This window comes from Boleophthalmus pectinirostris, unplaced genomic scaffold, assembly GCF_026225935.1.
Source record: "Boleophthalmus pectinirostris isolate CB_2022bp ecotype Guang Dong unplaced genomic scaffold, ASM2622593v1 HiC_scaffold_4, whole genome shotgun sequence".
NCBI lineage: Eukaryota > Metazoa > Chordata > Actinopteri > Gobiiformes > Gobiidae > Boleophthalmus > Boleophthalmus pectinirostris.
In genome coordinates this window covers 375,880-395,602 of record NW_026571353.1, presented here as the reverse complement: position 1 = coordinate 395,602, position 19,723 = coordinate 375,880, and the positions used below count along the sequence as shown (strand labels likewise).

Here is a 19,723-nt window from a genome sequence, read left to right as displayed (position 1 = left end):
TTTTATATAGCCTGTCTATCCCATCCCTGTTTCTTTATAAAATAAAGTGGTGTGTATGGCATTGCGTGTGTTTGTACAGGTGTGTGTGAGTGTGTATGAGTGTGTTATGTGTGTGTGCATGCATGCATGTGTATGTACTCTCAGGACTTCATCTATTTTAATGTCAGGCAAAAGGTGGCATTTTTTTTGACCAGTGTAGTGAGTTCTGTGGAGTACCTTATATTGTATGAGTTGTAGATTTGCATTTTTTGTCATAAGATAAATGTTTTTACAGATCTGGGTCCAGAAGTTGGCATCATGAGTGAGGGAGAGATCTTGTTCCCATTTTATTGACAGTAATGATATAGTTTGGTCGGAGTGAGATATTATTTTATAACTCTGATAGGAGTTTTTTGGGGTTGGGGATATTGATTAATTCTGAGATTGCAGGGGAAAGGCATAGATTTGCTGTACTAGTATTAATTTTTGACTGTACCGAGGATTTGAGTTGTGAATATTCCAGAAACTGATTACTCGTGATGCCGAACTCCTGGACCAGGTATGGGAATGACACCAGGGTGTTATTATGGAAGATGTGTTTTAAATGTGTGATGCCCTTTTGCACCCAGGAGTGAAAATTAAGTGTTTTTTTGTTGCTAAGAAAGTCAGGGTTATTCCAGATGGGGGTGAAGTTAGATAGTGAGATAGCTGAACATGTGATTTTGTGGAATTTCCACCAGGTTGTCAGAGCGGATCCTATGGTTGTTACTTTGAAACACGGATGTCGTTTGATTGATTGGCTGAGAAAGGGGATATCTAAAATCTGAATGTCCTTACAGAGGGTTTCTTCTATGTCTAGCCAGGTGTAATCTGAGTGACTGCGGTGTGTCCATTTGTATATGTACTGTAACTGATTTGACAGAAAGTATTGATAGAAGTGTAGTGCATCTAATCCACCTGTTGCTTTGGGTTTTTGAAGTGTAGTCAGTTTGATCCTTGATCATTGAAAAGAGGTAATTTAGAGCAGAGCAGGTTTTTATTGAATGACTAAACCAGGTCAAACCCAGGACTAAACCAAAACTAAACCAAGTCCTAAACCAGGTCTAATGTCCTGGGCCTAGTGAGTGTGTGGGCTCTGTGGTGGACACACAGAACACTATAAGAGCAGAAGCTTTTATTACACAGCAGTGGTGATGAACACATGAGCAACACAACAAAACAGAAAGACCGGGAGTCCAACCCGGAACCTTCTGGCTGTGAGGTGAGAATGCTAACCACTCAGTCACTGCGCTGCTATTATTATTCCTATAAACGAACATTTAATTCATACTTTAGACACTTGTTTGACGGAGTGTACATTCGCCCAGTTAGAAACCAGAAATCATACATTGGATATTCCACACATAACAAGTCTGTACAAAATGTGCAACAATCAGAAAACATGGTACACTGTCTAAACAGTGGGCCAGCACAGAGGAGAGGGCCATACTGACTCTATGTATGTATTATTTAAAGTGCATATGACAGCTTAACTACTCATTTCTCAAAAACTTTGGTGACATCACTAAATTTAAGCATAGTCTTTTCTAGTTTTATAATTAGTCAAGGTTATAATTTTACTTCCTGGTTGGAGACGGACAGCAGATTTGACAAAACAAATGACAACACCTTTATTTTGTGAAATTAGTCTTTAAACTCTCAGAAAAATGCCTTCCTTTCCATTTCCTGTGTAAATTATGGGATTCTGTAGTATTTACTGGTATTCCTGTATTTTACAACTTTTTGTGTTCTACGTTTCTTCACAAACTACCGTTTCACTGATGTCAAACTATCACACATATTGAGCACAGGTACTATCCCACCAAACCAAGGCAAAATTTGAAAAATATATTCATCTGTCAAATGCACTTTAAGAGAGGTTTTTATAGTGATTCAGGGCAGTGATTTTAGTTTAAAGTTGCACTAAGTCACTTTTCTGAAGAGCGGTCTGCTACCTGCTTGTCTCCATGGAGATGTAACCGCTTTGTCTGAAATGTTCCACAGTATGGCATTAAACTTATCCATCTTTTCATATTTTACTACAGGTGTACAACAATTACAATTTTTTGCTCAAAAAATACTTGAAAAACATGTATTATGATTTTCCTCACATATCTGACCTCTACCTTTGCTTGTCCCTGTGGATCTAGATAAGTTTAATGCCATACTGTGGAACAATTTAGGCACAGCAAACACATCTCCATGAAGATAAGAAGGTAGTGGAGCCATTACTAGTAAAGCCACATAATCACATAGTGCAGCTTTGATGAAGCTCTATGTTGAAACCCAGATACACGCCTGGTCCCCACCCACTCAGAGGCTAACCAATAGGAGTACTGATCAGTCTTGAGTGACAAGTGATATAACCATTCACAGAGAAGAAACAGGAGAGAGCTTTAGTTACCTGTTTTATGTTTTAAACCATATGGCCCACACCTCCTTAAAGTGCATATGACATGTTATACTGCATATTTCACTCAAATATAGTATCATTATATTTAAGATTTTTAAGAAAATCTTGACTTTTTTAAGTTTTAAGTTTTTAAATGTTGGTGTTTATAATTTTACACAGTAGTTCTTCCTGTATTTTTCTGCTTTTCTTCTAAACATTTTTCCACAAACTGCCACAGCCGCTGATGTAAAACTGTGATAAATATTTAGCACAGGTAATACTCACCAAACCAAATCACAATTAGAAAAACATGAAAACCTGTCATATGCACTTTAATATGCCTTATCACTCTTCTGCTGCTATAAACACACTCGAGTTGACACAGTCCTCTGCTGTGTTCACTTCAAAGCCCATTTCAGAATATACTTTCCCTTTAACCTTCAAAAATATCCACTGTACACAATTATCTCACATATTTGTACATTAACTGCATTTACACAAGTATCTCCACAGTGCCCCCAGTGGGCTATGTCACCACTGCAGACATGAGCACATGATGCTAGTATTGTACAAGTGTCTCTTTGAGTTATATTTACCATGGCTAAACATGAACTTTATTGAAGTAGCTCTATTTTGCTTATATCCATGTTATAATGCTGTTTATTTGTTATGTTCTATTTTGAGAGTTCCTCTGTATTCAGGCCCATTCCATCGCAAAAGCTGTTTTAAACCAGATTCACTCATTAGAATACTACTCAAGCAGAGACAGGAAACATTATAGAGTAGTTAAAAGCACAAGTTGGCTGCTTTTTTAAAAAGGTGCAATACGGAACCTTTCTGGTAGAGGGTCTAACTTTAGCTCCTCTGTATGGAGGGGTTATTAAACTAATCTAACCAACTATACAGAGACAAACAGGTGGTGTCTCTCCAAGATGACTTAAAAGTCAGCTCAGTGCAGGGGTGACCCCTTGTAGTGAAATAAACACTAGATCATCTGTAGAAGCACTATCTAGTCACTAGGAAAGTAAGTATTTCATTGGAGGTCTGGCTTCACTTTCTACAGAAAAAGTGTGTTCTCTCTTTTTACAACTGTCACTCAGAGTTGTCAATTTGTCTTAAAATGGGGGTTTTAAACCATTCTATATGATCCTGGGGATTATTTCATTATTTTGTCCATAAATCTAAATGTGAATATTAATTAACAGAGGCAACTTCTTTCACTGAGGTCAGCTCCTCCAACCATGGTTAACAACAGCTTTGATTGACAACTAAGATGTCCTGTTGCTAGGCACCTGCCTCCTGCCAAATCAAACTGTATTTAGATACAGTCTATGTGCTAGATACATTTAAAGCCATACTGGAGCATCCCAGGAAAAGTAATAACCCTCCACCTGAAAAGTTACATAGTGAACCTTTAAAAGAGGGGGAGGGATATGGCTCTGGCAGAGGAGCAACACAGTCTGAGGAGGGGAGGGGCTGAGCGCACATGCACAGTTTCCACTTTTCTGGAGGAGTGGGCATGCTTCCCTTAAGTCCCTCTGCACACTTAGTCTGATGTCCTGCTTAGACCTTATATCCACTCTGGTCGTGGCTGTCCTCTGTCCAGCCCCGTGCCTTGCTCAGGTCGTTGCTGTCCTCTGTCCACCCCCATGTCTCGCTCAGATCGTGGCTGTCCTGTGTCCACTCCTGTGTCTCTCTCTGCAGTAGGCTGTCCTCCGGCACGCTCAGGCTCACGTACACGATGGACACCAGGCCTCGAGATGTTCCCCGCGAGCAAAGCAGCGTGTCGGGGTCGCTCCGATGCAGCACCGTCAGGACGTCTCCTTGGCGGAAGCTCAGATGCCCTGGCTCTGTGGGCTCATGGTGGCATAGAGCTCGCACCACACTGCAGAGCACAAGCACACAGCAGCACGTTAAAGATAATGGTACATGCACGTTCTGGTACATGTGTGTTAAAGATAATGATACACACATGTTAAAGATAATAGTACACATGTATACTCTTTCTTAAAGCAGATCTATTATGCAAAATGGACTTAATGGTTGTTTGAGCAAATCCCTTTCATCTAAAACAACATGTGGATTATTTCTGTTTCATCACCAATTGATTAAAGATTGATTGATTGAATATGAAGATTCAGATCAGAAATGTCCTTTGTGAGGGTCATTCTGATTTCAAAAAATATGTATCTCCCAAGGATTCCCAAGGAAACCTACGGTAGTGAGGCACGAGCAGCACTGGTGATGGCGTCGTATTTGGGGGTGGACTGGCCTGGGGCTGGGTGCGAGGGGTGTGGGGCTGGGTGGGTGGGTTCTGCAGTCACATCTGCTGTGGCTCGGTTCTGAGGCCTCTTCTCACTCCCTGCACTGATGCTCTGTGCCACACGAGAGAACACAGAGCTGTCCAAGTGCAGCCAGCCCGAGGGAGCCCTGGACAAGAGAACACAAGACCGTGCACATGTAAGTACACGTTAGTACACATGTAAGTACATATGTTAGTACACGTGTATATACACATGGGCCCGGTCAAGCAGAAGTTTACAGCAAGGCCAAATATTCAAGTTAATACATCTGATATAAAATGTATTCAACAGTACATATGCTAATATGTACTCTAGTTTATGAAACTGTTGACCTTTTTTCTGTACCATTTTTGGTTCTAAAGTTCCATATGTTTTAAACAGACCATGTATGAAACATGGAACAAAAATTATTTCCCAAATTTCAAAGACCTGCAAATCATGTCAATAAATGGATGTATTTCATCATATCTTGTGTTATTCCATCTTTGAACTGTTGATGAAGGTACATGATTTCTCAACAAAAAAGTATTTAAAATGATAAAAATTTGCTTGGAAGGACTGACATATTTTATAGAAATTGTTTTCTTTCATTTTGAAGTAATATTAAAGTATTCAGAAGAAAAAATTGACAAATTATGCAAAATCATGCACCTTCTACTTGTTTGTACAATTTTCCCTCCGTTACTTTTCCCTCCGTTACCATGACCTTTCTTCATAAAAAATCTCATGACTCAAAAAGTAAGAGGTTTTTCAACCTAATCTTGTACCATATGGTAGAAAACTATATGAAGCAAATATTCAAACCAGTTTGTTAAGGATATGGAAGTGAGAACCACCAGTTATCACTGTTTGTATTTATTGACCAAAAAGTGCTGCATATTTCATTCCCTCCGTTACCGACATGAGTTTTTAAATTTTTGTCAACAACTTCAAAGAATATCACAGGTTTAACTTGACCCTGTTGGAGTGTAACTCTTTCCTACATTCTGATACTTTACTTATTTCAATAGTCCCTCTAGTTTCTGAATAAGAGCTATTTGAATGTAAAAAATCTGCCCGTTTCCTTCCGTTACCGCTTGACCAGACCCACATGTAGGTACACATGTGGAGTGCAGCATCAGGAGTCTCATTATCCTTCCATATGATCTGACCACTCTGCAGTATCTGACTATGTCTCAGCTTGGGACTAAATGGCTGTGCTGTACTCTCATGAGGGTTTTACCTGCTTTTGGGGGCTTTTTTCCTCGATGCCCGACCCTCCTGCGAAGAGCTCCCTGTAGCTCCAAAGAGGTACCCCCAACGCAGCCCCTGGTTCTCCACAGATGAGTCTCTATCATGGTTCAGGGCGCTCTCTGGAGGACTGCCCATCCAAGACAACCTTCCTTTAGGGACTACAGAAACGCCGTCAGAGCTGCAGTGGATGGGCCCTAACTCCGCCCCTTCCACCACCCCCTCTCTGGTGGGTGGGGCCTGTCTCTCAGCAGATCGCTTCCTTCTCTCTGCTTTGGTGAACTTGGAGCCCTGTGTGGACTGATCGATGTAGACCTGGGAGGACTGCATGAGCTGATACCACCAGCCTGACTGGCCCCCCTCCTTGGCCTTGTGGCAGGTACTTCCTCCTCTGATAGTGCCCAGGGGTTCAGCTGCAGGATCTGCCTCGCCCTCACCTCTAGCTTGGCCACGCCCACATGGGGAAGAGCTCCGTCCCCTCATAAGCTGGAAGGTGGAGCGCTCTGATTGTTGGAGGCTGTGAGTGTTGCCGCAGAGCAGCTCTTTACGGCGCAGGTGCTCCCTCCCCTTCTGCAGGAGGCGGGGCTCAAACAGCAAGTCCAAGTCAAAGGGCAGCAGAGCCAGAGGCTGCAGCAGCAACAACAGCTCCTCAAACAGGGCCCGGCATGGCCCCTGGGACAGTGCCAGGAAGCCCCAAGGCTGGTAGTGCGCTGCAGTCATGTCTAAAATTAAAAAACACAAATCAGTACAATTCTAACAAGATCAAGAACACAGAGACACATGCACCTCATTTCCACTCGCTTGGGGTGGCCTTGGCATGGAATGGAAGTACTCCCTGACCAGGAAGTGCTTACATTACGACTGGCTTGAGCATGACACAGATCTAGTAAGACACAACCAATGGTGTAACGTTGACCTTCGCTGCCATGAGCCGCTGGACAGCTCTCAAAAGAGCAGCGCTACACGAGCATCAACACTGATCCATGTTCAGATATAACACAAAACAAACACAGCTATTCCTTATGTGGCTTTATTTGCTTAAGTTTCACTTTGTTTTCTCCATATATGCGGCTCTTTACCGAAGGCAAGCTGTGGAGCAGATGCTCTTTGTTTTGATAAACAACTGTACTCTTTTACTACGCGGTTACCTGGACGGAGGAGGAGGATTATGGTGAACTTTACACAGTCTCGTTTGGCTTCATCTTTACACACACGCATCCAGACTGGATATTTACTACACCACATTTAATTTGGAATTATGCTATTACCAGGACAGAGATAGAAATTGCAGCAGCTACTGAGGGCAGCGCACGCTCATTTTTATGTTTTTGACTGCAAGTATAAATGGTTTTCACAAAAATTGACAAAAGACAATGCTATGCTAAACCACTATGTACACAGTATAGTAGTGGCAAAAAACATTGATTTAGTGTTTAGTTCAACATTAAAGAGACGTACCTTCATGTGTGTGCAGCACACTGAACCACAACTCCAGGGACTTGAGACTGGAACACAAAGAGAAATGAGCCACGAGCACTCACACACACACACACACACACACACACACACACACACACACACACACACACACACACACACACACACACACACACTGAGACGTACTTGAGCAGGCCCATGATGAAGGCGTTGAGTCTCATGGAGGGAGAGGTGAGCTCTGAGTACTGGCTGATCTTACAGAAGAGGCTGTGGAGCAGGCGGGTGGATGGACCTGCAGCACACACATGGATAAAGTTCCAACTCAACATTATACAAAAGTTATGTCAAAAGTATTGAAAATCATATATCAATCAATACTAAAACTAGTATCAAAACTAGATACTCATTTGAGCAGGTGTCAATACTAAAAAAGTCCCATTCACAGGACAGAAATGAACCTTTCCTGAACAGCTTTAGAATGATCTTGAGCTGTATCAGAACACATATGAGAGTACATAGACTAATGGTGCTGGTCTAGTTTTTTTCCACCTGAGACGCTAATTGCTATTTTGTTTCTGTGTTCATGCTTTCTTGTGTTGTGGCTCCTTTAAGGAAGGAATAGTTGTATCAGTAGGTCATGTGACATTAAAATCAAGAAGTTCAGTAAAGCGTGGCTCTGAGAGGTGTTGTTTTTCATCAAGTTAATCCAAACTCATCTACATACATCTTATGCCTTTGGTAGCATCGTGGGTGTGTACAGTTTATTTGTTATAATATCTTCATTTGAATATGATTATTTGATGGGAAATAGTAGGCTATTGGGTTGAAAAGAGAAGTTATAAATTGATAATGCCGTACCATGTTGAATTGCTCTATAGTCATTTTGGTTCATGTGAATGTTTTTTTAAGGGGTATAATTGTATGTTTGGTTTCATGTAACATTTCATTTGGAGTAACAAATATAAAAAGTTAGTCTCCATGTCCAGAGATCCGGTCGTCGAGGTCCCCGCCTTCAACCACCAACCAGATCTCCTAGCACCGGCCCCTTATGGCTCCTCCCGCAGCTGGTGGGCCCATGGGAGGGTGGCCCCACGTCACTCCTTCGGGCTGTGCCTGGCCGGGCCCCGTGGGGGAAGGCCCGACCACCAAGCGCTCGCCGTCGAGCTCCCACCCCAGGCCTGGCTCCAGGGTAAACGGACAAAGGAGCAACGTATCTGGCCTTGTTCGTACACTCAACATAGGGGCTTCTGGACCGCCCTTCATCTGACCTGTCCCCCTGGACCTATTTGCCTTGGGTGACCCTACCAGGGGAATGAAGCCCCCGACAACATAGCTCCCAGGATCATTCGGGCACTCAAACCCCTCCACCACGATAAGGTGACAGTTCAAGGAGGGGAGGTCAAGTATCTCGGGATCTTGTTCATGAATGAGGGGGGGATGGAGCATGAGATTGACAGGGGGATTGGTGCAGTGTCTGCAGTGATGCGGTCGCTGTATCAGACCGTTGTGGTGAAGAGGGAGCTGAGCCGAAAGGCAAAGCTCTCGATTTACCGGTCAGTCTTCGTTCCTACTCTCACCTATGGTCATGAGCATTGAGTAAGGACCGAAAGGACAAGATTGCAGATACAAGCGCTCGAAATGAGTTTCCTTCGCAGGGTGGCTGGGTGCTCCCTTAGAGATAGGGTGAGGAGCTCGGTCACACGGGAGGAGCTCGGAGTAGAGCCGCTGCTCCTCCACGTCGAGAGGAGCCAGTTGAGGTGGCTCGGGCATCTGTTCTGGATGCCTCCTGGGCACCTCCCTCGGGAGGTGTTACGGGCATGTCCCACCGGGAGGAGGCCCCGGGGAAGACCCAGGAAACACTGGAGGGACTATGTCTTTCGGTTGGCCTGGGAACGACTCAGGGTCCCCCCAGAGGAGCTGGAGGACATGTCTGGGGTGAAGGAAGTCTGGGAGTCCCTGCTTAGACTGATGCCCCCGCGACCCGGCCCCGGATAAGTGGAAGAAAATGGATGGATGGAAATATAAAAAGCTAGAAAATATTGTATATTAGAGATATATAGTCTGTTTGTGATTGGACACGCTGCATTCATTTTTCATTTCTTGTTGTGTACATGTTAAAGGTGCATATTGTGATTTATGTTTTCAGTTGTCTGTTTCAGTTTCACCTTTTCTTGCCACGTCAATAAACCTGTAGACAAGGAGATAACATCTTCAGAGTCTTGATGTCAAGAAGGAGTTTAGCTGTCTCTCTAAACTTTTGCTATCACATAAATGTTGCACAGTATTTAGTAACACAATTAGGCTCTAGTTTAAATAGATTAGAGGAGTTACAAGTGTCGTAGAATCCAGGTGAGCTACAGTAACAGTTATGCAAAGTGTATCTGTGTGTTACCTGGTTGTGTAGAGGCCTCCACCAGGCTCCAGGGCCCACAGCGCCTCTGCCCGATGATCAGGTCCCTCACGTAGGGCTTGAGTCCGTCCTGCAGCACACTGTGGAGGGCTGGGCACAGGTACTTAAGGATCAGGTGGCCCACGTTTGGACTTACCCAGCTGTTGCCCAGTTTGCTCTGCAGGAGACAATGTGCCGTGGTGAGCAAAGGGATGGAACTATACCCAGATTTGACCATGTCATGTAAGCACAGCATTCAGCTCACAGTAACAGCTCAGTGATATTTGCAGACAGGAAGACAGTATGTCAGTTGTGTTGTTGTTTTTGTTGTTTTGTTACAAGTTGAGATAAAAGCACAGACCTCTTCCTTGTCCACAAATGCACAAAGAGCTTCCTTCTGCTAATTTTTCACACACAAAATAGTCTGTATTTTTGTTAAAATAGGCCGTCTATATAACCATGTTTGTTTTGGTTTGCTGGTGCCAAGCTGGGTTCTTTACCTTTGACTTCCACACAAACATCAATGTTGCTCTGTCATTGTGCACCAATAGCGGGGCAGGGTCTACCATACCATTGAGAGCCTGCCAAGAACTCAATATATCATGAAAATCTATCTTGCGGTAGTAGTTTGGACAAGCATTAAATGGAAAAGTCTCAGGACAGTAGTAGCATGGAAATAGGATAGAAACAGCCTAACTAAAAGTGCAATCCTGATGTCCTTAATAAACATAAATTAAAGAAAAACAAAAAGTCATTCAATTTAATGACAATATTAAAAATCTAGAAACTAGAAATACACTCGGAGCCATAGCTTGCCGTGTGCCCTAGCACAGATGCTTTGATATGCCCCATGGAAATCAAGGAGATTCTGTGCCGGCAAAAGTGGTGGTGGGGGAGGTATTCCATGGCGGTAAAACTGAAGACTCTGGAGATGTCCACAAGCACTGGGTGCCGTACACACTGCGTGTAATGTGCTTCATGGGAGCTACAGCACTGAATGCACTGACCCAGCTTTTTCAGTTCTTTTTACTTTACTTTTTGCTTTAAGTAGCTGTAAATATGTAATATCACCTATTTCAAGTCTATAAACTGGCAAAAACAATCTGTAAAAAAAAAGTGTAATTGTTCAATTGAATAATTTAGTTGTGTCCACAATGAAACAAATTAATGGAAAGTCTGACCTTAACATCTGGGTTCCGTGTGGTGCCGAAGTGTGCCACAATCAGGTCTACAGCTGTGTTCACCGCCTTCACCAAACCTGACCAGGGCCAGAACAGCAGCACTCAGTACATCAGTACTTCACACATTGTACAAAGATATGCAGCCATAAGTTGTGTTTACTTTAAACCAGATCCAAGTCACATTTTTCACATTATTAAACAACTTTGTAAATCCCTGTGATGGTTAAAAACATGTCTCCTTATAATATATAATATATATTATATATATATGAGATATATATATATATATCTCATAATTTCCACAAACTGTCGCTGAACTGATGTAAATCTATGATAAATAAGCTAAGTCACCCCCCTTCAGTGTCAGAATCACAACACAATCAGCATGAATCCTACTACTGAAATTACTGCACATTGCATCAGGTTTGTCAAGTTGCTGTGTACAGGGTACAGAGTTTGAATAGGGCCTAGGAGAGATTGCCAGATTACTTAAACATGCATGGTTGACATCATAAAGCAGGCCTTCAGGGCTGAGTGTTTAGTACATGCACAGGGAGCATGCATGATGAAGGCCAGACCTTTCTTGTGCAGCAGATCCACAGACAGGTGAGGCTGGGAGCTGCAGTGAGATGATGTGTCCGGAGACAAGCAGAACTCCTCAGGAGGTTTCTCTGTCAAACCCAGATAATCCAAGCCACAGTCTGAGAAACAAACACAAACAGATTCATGGGTCAAACAAACACAAACAGATTAATGGGTCAGCACTGTGGGCAGAGGAGGAAGAGCAGGCCTCACCTGCAGCCATTTTTACAGATAGTGAAGGAAATATATACATATTTTTGTATTATTTCATAAAAGCAATAAAGTAATGTTCAGATCTTAACTTTAAAGAAGACATTGTGCTTCTGTCTCCCGTATAGTTATTATCTATGAATGGAACATTATGTTACAGGGACATTTTATTTGGACATTTTAGTGACTCTGCAACTGCTTTTATAACTTTAACAACTTTATTTATAACGCATTTTAAAAACAACGTAAAACACGATGAAAACGGGTAGATCAGTGCAATGACGTCTTGAATACAGGACAATAAAGATTACTCACACATGCATGAATCACTCTGAATTCAGAGGACCAATGAAAAGGGAAGGAAACTATAATATGGTTAAAAGTTCTGAAAAGTCACAGAATAGGAATACTTTAACAGCTATACTGGTCATTAATTCTGGACAAATCATTTTATACACTAAAGTGTTAATGTTTCGGATCTCAAGCCAATTACCACAATTAAGTTACCACTGAGAATAAGTACACAAAAGTATTTGTGTAACTAGAATGTCAACCTGGGTTAAATCTAGAACACATATGATGCATTCATTAAGTCTCTTTTAAACATGCTGCTTTTATTCACCGTGGGAGAAGTCGTTCACATTTTCTAATTTTAAACAGCATCTGCATTTTAAAAATGTATTTAAACTTCACCTCCGTTTCCAATTAGGCATTTAGGCATCAGCAGAGGGAGTAGCAGGAATAAACAATGGGAGACTGAACAACTGAAGATATCAAAATTCATCATCTATGACACAACAAAACAACTTAATGGGTTATTCAAAAATGAAGCAAAAAATACAGCTCCAGGTATGTTTTTGGTGAGAAAAACATACATATATATATATATATATATATATATATATATACACACACACACACACACACACACACACACACACACATATATACACAGTATATACATATGTATACTAAGCTCTATTCAAACTAGTCCAAATAACAGTTATCATCTTTCAAAAAGCATGAGAAGGGGCAGCACCGTTGCGCCTGTCCTGGACGTGTGCTGGAGGGAAGTCAAATACGTTGTGTCGGACTGGTCTCTGCGCTGGGCCCCCAGGGGCCAGGGGGTTCCTTCGCCGGTACTCTCTCCATTTGAGCGCCTGAGGAGAGAGGTGGTGTGCTGGGGTCGGGTTAGGGGGCAGGTGGAGTGACAGAGCAGATGATGAAGAAGAAATGACAAACATGAGGAATTAGAGAAGACAAAGGCACATCGTTCATCTATCTATCATATCACATCTATCATACAATACTCTTACCACAAAAAAGCTCAGAAAGCTTTTATTTTGTAACAAAGTTTTAAATTATTAGTTTCAATAAGTATGACTGGACAGCACATATGTGGTCCAGAGAAAAAAGATGAAACAACAAAAAAAAAACATTTTATGTGGATAGTTTCCTTCAACACACAGCCATGTGTGTACTCTTCACTTCACTGAGCAACACTGGTCAGATCTGGCCTGCCTCCTTTGCATACACTGTGGAGGAGTTCATCTGAATCAGGTTCTGATCAAACTAGTACCATTTTACATCAACACAAACGAGCATGGGAGATTCTCAGACACACCCACAGGAGACAGACCTGAGAGCAGAGGACACTGAGCACAAGCACATACCATGACAGCGGGCCGGGGTGCCTCTGAGCCCAGTGGACTCTTCGTGGCCCAGGGGGCTGAGCGTGTCTGCCGGCTGGAGGACTTGTCCCTGTAGGGTGGACAGTGTGGGGAGCACAGCTCCTCTCTTGGCTGCCAGTGAGGATGGAGGAGGGGTTGAGGGGCCTTGCTTCACCAGGACAGGGCTCTGCTGGGGGGCCCTTTCCAAAGGTGCAGAGCATTGGGAGGTGACAGAGCGCTGAGTCCCTGCTAACTGCGCAGGAGAGTAACTGCCAAGTGGGGAGGGCCGCACCGATCCATCAGGGGGAGCCACTGAGGGGCCCCGCTGCCGGAGGGGAGGGTACGCTGCAGCAGACACAAACATGTCATCTTCTCGCTCCCCTCCAGAGTCTGAGCCAGAGCCTGAGCTGGAGTGGACTCCCGCCATGTGGCCCAATGGCACAGGCAGCATAGGCACCAGGGCCCGTGGAGCTTTGTTCGAAAACTGGTGCTGAAAGGTGAAGGGCTGGATGGGCAGAGTGGTGGGCCGCTGCTCCTTACTGTAGCGAACCAATGAGGACTCTGCACCTGCACACAACACAGCATTTGTACTGTTACATTCAGTATGTCAGTACAGTGTTGCCTTAGTCAAGTTTCAGCTGCTAAATTCATTTTTCTCCCAAATACATTTAATCACATGAAATGCTTCATGGACCTTCTCCCAATGCTCTGCTCTCAGGCAAGCGCCTGATGGAAAAGGAATCAAACAAGTTTAACAACTTTTGATCTTACCCCCAGTACCCACTGTGCATCCAGACACTGTCTGTACCTCCAGACACTGTCTGTACCTCCAGACACTGTCTGTACCTCCAGACACTGTCTGTACCTCCAGACACTGTCTGTAACTCCACACACTGTCTGTAACTCCACACACTGTCTGTAACTCCACACACTGTCTGTACCTCCAGACACTGTCTGTACCTCCACACACTGTCTGTACCTCCAGACACTGTCTGTACCTCCAGACACTGTCTGTACCTCCACACACTGTCTGTACCTCCAGACACTGTCTGTACCTCCAGACACTGTCTGTACCTCCAGACACTGTCTGTTGCTCCACACACTGTCTGTACCTCCAGACACTGTCTGTAACTCCACACACTGTACCTCCACACACTGTACTTCCACACACTGTCTGTACCTCCGCACACTGTACCTCCACACACTGTACCTCCACACATTGTACTTCCACACACTGTCTGTACCTCCACACACTGTACCTCCACACACTGTACCTCCACACACTGTACCTCCACACACTGTACCTCCACACACTGTACCTTCACACATTGTACCTCCACACACTGTACCTCCACACACTGTACCTCCACACACTGTACTTCCACACACTGTCTGTACCTCCACACACTGTACCTCCACACACTGTACCTTCACATACTGTACCTCCACACACTGTACCTTCACACACTGTACCTTCACACACTGTACCTCCACAAACTGTCTGTAGCTCCACACACTGTCTGTTGCTCCACACACTGTCTGTAGCTCCACACACTGTCTGTTGCTCCACACACTGTCTGTTGCTCCACACACTGTCTGTTGCTCCACACACTGTCTGTAGCTCCACAAACTGTCTGTAGCTACACACTGTTTGTAGCTCTACAGGGCCACAGGGAAGTAGCAAGCAGATGGCTGTGTGTTTACCTCAGCCCAGTGTGTGATGGACAGGTGCAGCTGTCTACAGCACCGTCCACCAAGCTACAGAGTGGAGGGGGCAGGATTTGGGTAGTCAGTTTCTATGTTGAAATTAGGCCTGGGCAATATGGGAAAAAAAGAATCAAAATTTTTTCACCCATATTGATCTCAATTTTCCATTCAATATTCTTCCATCTAACTGAAAACATAGACAGGTGGGCTTCAGGCATAAAGAGCAGAGCATCAGGGTCACTAGTTTTTATTTTGTGTTGATAGGATCAACAATCCACAATGTCTTAAGGCTAAAATCATGTGCATGTTATCACTAGCAGTAAAAGTGCCGGCTACATACAGTTCCTTTAATAACTAAAACCAAATGACCATGACAGCGCTAACATACATTTTCTAAAGTATCCTAAATGGAAGGTGAAGCCAATACAAAATAAAACTAATTCAATAATAATCACGGTTAGATATTGTTAAAATGGTAAATACATTCTTGGATAATGATGACCGTTATGATCTACAGAGTGCTTTCGTCCTAGTTTTAGTAACTTATGATGGGCTTACATTTTATTTACGTTTCTGTCAGCCAAATTATTACAATGAAAAAAATGAAATATCTGCCAGAATAAACAATGATAGAGCATAGGAAGCCAACAAGAGATTTCAAAACCAACAATCACCAGCAGAGGGTGGCATACCTTGAACCATGTGCTGTGCATGAGGCCCCTCATTGGTAAGAGTAGCGGGCCCCTGACTGTGAGGGTGGGCCTCCAGCTCCAGACTGTGCTCTTGGATGGGGAAGTGGTCAGCAGAGTAGTGTGAGGAGGCAGTGGCATGGCAGGGCTCGGTCAGAGACTTGGCAGAGGGAGAGTGAAGCACAGCTCCAGCGCGACGTTTGCTGCGGGCGATCTCTGCAAACGATGTCACTCTGGGGGGCGGAGTCTGTGCTGGAGCCCCGCCCTCACTCAGTCTCATGGGACAGCTCAGCATCCTCTCCAGAGAAGCCAATGGTGGGCCCTGGCACACGTCCAGGCTACGGTCATAGCTGCGGGAGCGTGGGCGTCCCTCTCCTGCACGGCGAGGAGCCTTGTTCACATAGAGCTGTCCCTCCACACCAGCACCATCCTGCTCCTCCTCCTCAGTTTCCTCCTGCTCAAAGGACATGAAACTCAGTATTTGAATCTTTTCTCAGAGGTAGGAGAGGAAAGACTCCTAGGTCTAGAGTGTTTATATGTGCTGAATAGACAAGTGAGACAATGAATAAATGCACTAACATGCTCAGAGGTAAATGACCCAGACCCACACTGTTATGCATTAGAAGGTACACACTAACCTGAGCGTTCTCCTGCTCTTCCTCCTCTGCCTCCTCTTCCTCCAGGCCCAGAGGCTGCTGTCTGAACAGGTAATAGTGGTTGGGCTGGTGGGGCTGGCTGGGTGTGGGACTGCCGCGGCTCTGTTCGTCCGAGCTGTTGGTGCTGGAGGGGGCAGGGCTGGGGGAGGATTGGGGCAGGTCACATGTCACCAGTTTGTAATAGTTTTGAGTGGCCACTACCAGCCGCGCCTGGCTCTGCACACAGGGGGCCTGACTCTGCACACAGGGAGCCCGGTCTGAGTGGCCTGAGGGGGGGCACGAGTTACAGTTAGCATCCAGATCAAAGGCCTGGTGCTCAGCTGAGCAGGAGGATGAAGTGGACAGAAGGGGCTCTCGCAGCAGAGGAAAAAGCTGTGGTCGTGTGGGCTCTGTGGGGGAGCAGTGGAGGTCCAGGTAAAAGGTCCCACTGTCCCCTGAAAGGTCAGGGAGCCTGTTCTGGTTAGTGTCCCCACACCACTGTGGCTGCTCTGGGACGGCATTGTTCAGTTTGCTGTAGATGGCACTGAAGTTGACCAGGACTCCGTCAGAGCTGTTGCAGGAGGAGTCACTGCCATAGGCCTGGCTCTCACAGTGTCGCCCACAGCCATGAGGTATTATGTGCTCCTCGTCCTCCTCGTCATCGGCCCAATCGTGCTCTCCACAGTCCATGGATACATTTGAGCCGCTGCTGAGAGGGCGCTGTGGCTCCAGGGGTGAGAGCACGGGACCCCTAGAGCTGTGCAGATGGAAGGGCTCAGAGGAGTAACTGTGGAAGTCTGTGGTGTCTCCATGGAGCTCAAAGGAGCAGTCCTCCTGGTACCCGTTCAGTCCATCTCCCTCATCCTCCTCACCGTCAGGCCTGCAGAAGAAGGGGTTGTGGCGCAGCATGGGCCTCTGACGGCTCTTCACTCTGGGCAGAGTGTGAGCTGTGATCTGATCCTCTGAGTTACTGGAGGTGAAGGAGGAGGAGTCACTGGCCATGCTGTCCCCTCTAGTACTCTTGCGCTCAGTTTTGTGGTGGGAGACCCAGGTTCCATTGGAGGTCGGGAACAGGCTGCTGTAGAGCAGTGCCTCCCCATGAAGAAGGTCTCTCTCAGGGAGCGAGGTGGTGCGGCTCAGGCCCAGGTTCTCAGGAGGAATAAAGGGAGCGTCTCTCAGAAGGGACCGTGTACAGCCCCCTTTGTGACCCCCTGACACCTGGCAATGCATCAGTGGGATGTGGTGGACTATGAGGGTCTCGCCAGACAGCTTTGGGGGGCTGTCCATGGTCCACGGTATAGAACAGACTGGCGTGGGTAGCTTCACATAGATGGGATCCCCGGGATATGGACAGGGTCCTGGAAGTCCACCAAATGGTTGAAACAGTCCATCTGTGGAGACAGAGGAATTATTTGTATAAAATAATAAGTGCTGTGGTCCTGTTCTGTGAATGATTCCATGAGTGTCAGAGTAAGGATTACATTGTACATTTGACCACAGCCTCTGAAACGCTCCAACTACACACAGCACACTGCTTTTCTGATCGTAACATCTGACTGTGTAGAAACTAAGCTGGAATCTCATTTTGTGAATAAATGTATTAAAAACATACCCTAATCTTTCACAATGTAAATGTATTAAATGTAGACCTTAAAAACTGCAATAAAAGGTTAATTATGGACAGCTCCAGACTATAGGCCTATGCATCCTCTGGGACTGTGGGGTAGCGCAGACTCGGCGTTGTTGACTCCAGAATGACTTCAAGATTAGTAATAGTAATGGCTAAAATGACGATGAAGACTGCACAAATTTTTGTTAAACTTCTTCGTGTAGAGCACAGACAGACGACGTTTGGTTCAGTTCGGTGTTGTAGCTGATTTCTCCGTACAGAATGTGGATGTTTACGATCATGTCGCCAGTGGAATTAAAGAGCTTTTATTTTGAGCAGCGTCGGAAGTCATGGCGCTGTGGCGTTCTCCAGCTTACTGCCGCTGTCCCACAACAGTCAGAACATAACACAAATAACATCAAATAACCAAACCGCGTTCATCGGAAGCGACACCAAACGTTCGTACGTGTGTGCCAGACTGACGCCATAATCGCAACATTATCGGGCGTTTTCTCGGGTGGTGACGGTGATGTAACGGTCTCGCTGACGCCCGTGCCAAAGACGCTTTGTGCGTAAAGGGAGTAAACGTGTCGGGACAAAATGGCCATGAGCAGCTCTATGCCTGTCCACGCAGCGTGCTGGAGTTCGAATGGTGCTGTGTGTACAGTAGGAGACCAGCACACGGGCCTGCGCTGCGCCTCCTCCTGATGCGTTTTTCCAGCATCTTCTGTCGCACAAACGGTTCTGCTCTCAAACATGAGCCCAAGCACCCAACTACCAACAACAGCACACGTGCAGCCCTCTCATACTCACCTTTTCACGGAGGCGCGATGGTCTCTCCGGTTTAAACAAGGACAATGCGTGTTTATCCACACAGCGCACACAGTGTGCGGGCTTGTCCGCCATCGAGGCTGTCTGCTGGGCTCCGGGGCGCCGCGGAGAGGGAGGGGCCGGAGCGGAGGCGCTGGAGCGTCATCCTGAGGTCACTGTTGGCCCCACACTAGACCAGAAGAACAGGGCTCTGGACAACTTACTCTCCTCAGTGTCAGGATCTGTGATCAATGTGCTGAGCACCAGGCTGTGAATAGGCCCGGACTGGGACGTTTGGGTTTTGTTTGGTGGATGTTGAGTACTACGATGTCTTTATAATGCCACACTTTTAGTCAAAAGTCAAACAACCAATGCGATGCTGATAATTTAGAGCAGGGGTCCTTTTTCCTCCAATAAGCAATCTCAACAAAACAAAAATACCACAGAGCTTTCATTTTAGCGGTCGCTGGAAATAGAGTAAATAAAAGAGCCACGGTCGTAGTCGGCTACAGTTAGATGCCTATAAAACACAAACCAGTTATTACTTCTCAAAGTTGGGTATCAAAATTGATACAAATACAATGGTAATAGCCGTTTAACTAACCAAAATATTGTTATTCAGCACGATGCCTATAATTCCGAAATCCTTTGGTGAGCTAATTGGAAGGAACTGGAGAGCTATTGGAAGCTCCCGAGCTACAGGTCGGAGACATCTGCTTTGAGAATAAAACTAAATGTTGAATGTTTTCAGTGCGTATCGCACAACCCCAGAAGCTCAGTCCAAAGCAGGAAGATGGTCCAGAGGCTGAATGAATTTATAAGCTTGGGAAATATTGGTGGGTGCATTACCTACATCAGCCA

At 45.1% G+C, this 19,723-nt stretch overlaps 1 protein-coding gene across 3 annotated transcripts; it reads right to left on the bottom strand.

Annotated features, from left to right (window-relative positions):
* Nucleotides 1-1,138: 1,138 nt before the first annotated feature.
* rusc2 (RUN and SH3 domain containing 2) lies at nucleotides 1,139-19,053 on the bottom strand. Of its 3 annotated transcripts, none has more exons than XM_055161451.1 (13): nucleotides 18,866-19,053; nucleotides 16,447-17,834; nucleotides 15,812-16,262; nucleotides 13,416-13,979; nucleotides 12,782-12,922; nucleotides 11,529-11,651; nucleotides 10,951-11,027; nucleotides 9,773-9,947; nucleotides 7,567-7,672; nucleotides 7,402-7,448; nucleotides 5,936-6,665; nucleotides 4,628-4,840; nucleotides 1,139-4,295 (listed from the first exon to the last, which is right to left on the bottom strand). In XM_055161451.1, the coding sequence occupies exons 2-13, from the start codon at nucleotides 17,728-17,730 to the stop codon at nucleotides 3,974-3,976; spliced, it is 4,233 nt and encodes a 1,410-aa protein (XP_055017426.1). In that variant the 5' UTR covers nucleotides 17,731-17,834; nucleotides 18,866-19,053; the 3' UTR covers nucleotides 1,139-3,973. The 3 variants fall into 3 exon arrangements, with proteins under 3 accessions (XP_055017426.1, XP_055017427.1, XP_055017428.1); XM_055161452.1 differs by lacking the exon at nucleotides 18,866-19,053 and adding an exon at nucleotides 18,093-18,555; XM_055161453.1 differs by lacking the exon at nucleotides 12,782-12,922 and having other exon boundaries at nucleotides 18,866-19,052.
* Nucleotides 19,054-19,723: the final 670 nt, after the last annotated feature.

What these genes read in the sequence shown, in the direction of transcription:
- rusc2 (XM_055161451.1), bottom strand. Translation starts at nt 17,730, where the DNA reads ATGGACAGCCCCCCAAAGCTGTCTGGCGAGACCCTCATAGTCCACCAC. An exon ending in TGCACAGCACATGGTTCAAG is followed by an intron (nt 13,980 to 15,811) that starts GTATGCCACCCT and finishes TGTTGTGTGCAG; the next exon opens with GTGCAGAGTCCTCATTGGTT. An exon ending in CACGGAACCCAGATGTTAAG is followed by an intron (nt 9,948 to 10,950) that starts GTCAGACTTTCC and finishes TGTCTCCTGCAG; the next exon opens with AGCAAACTGGGCAACAGCTG.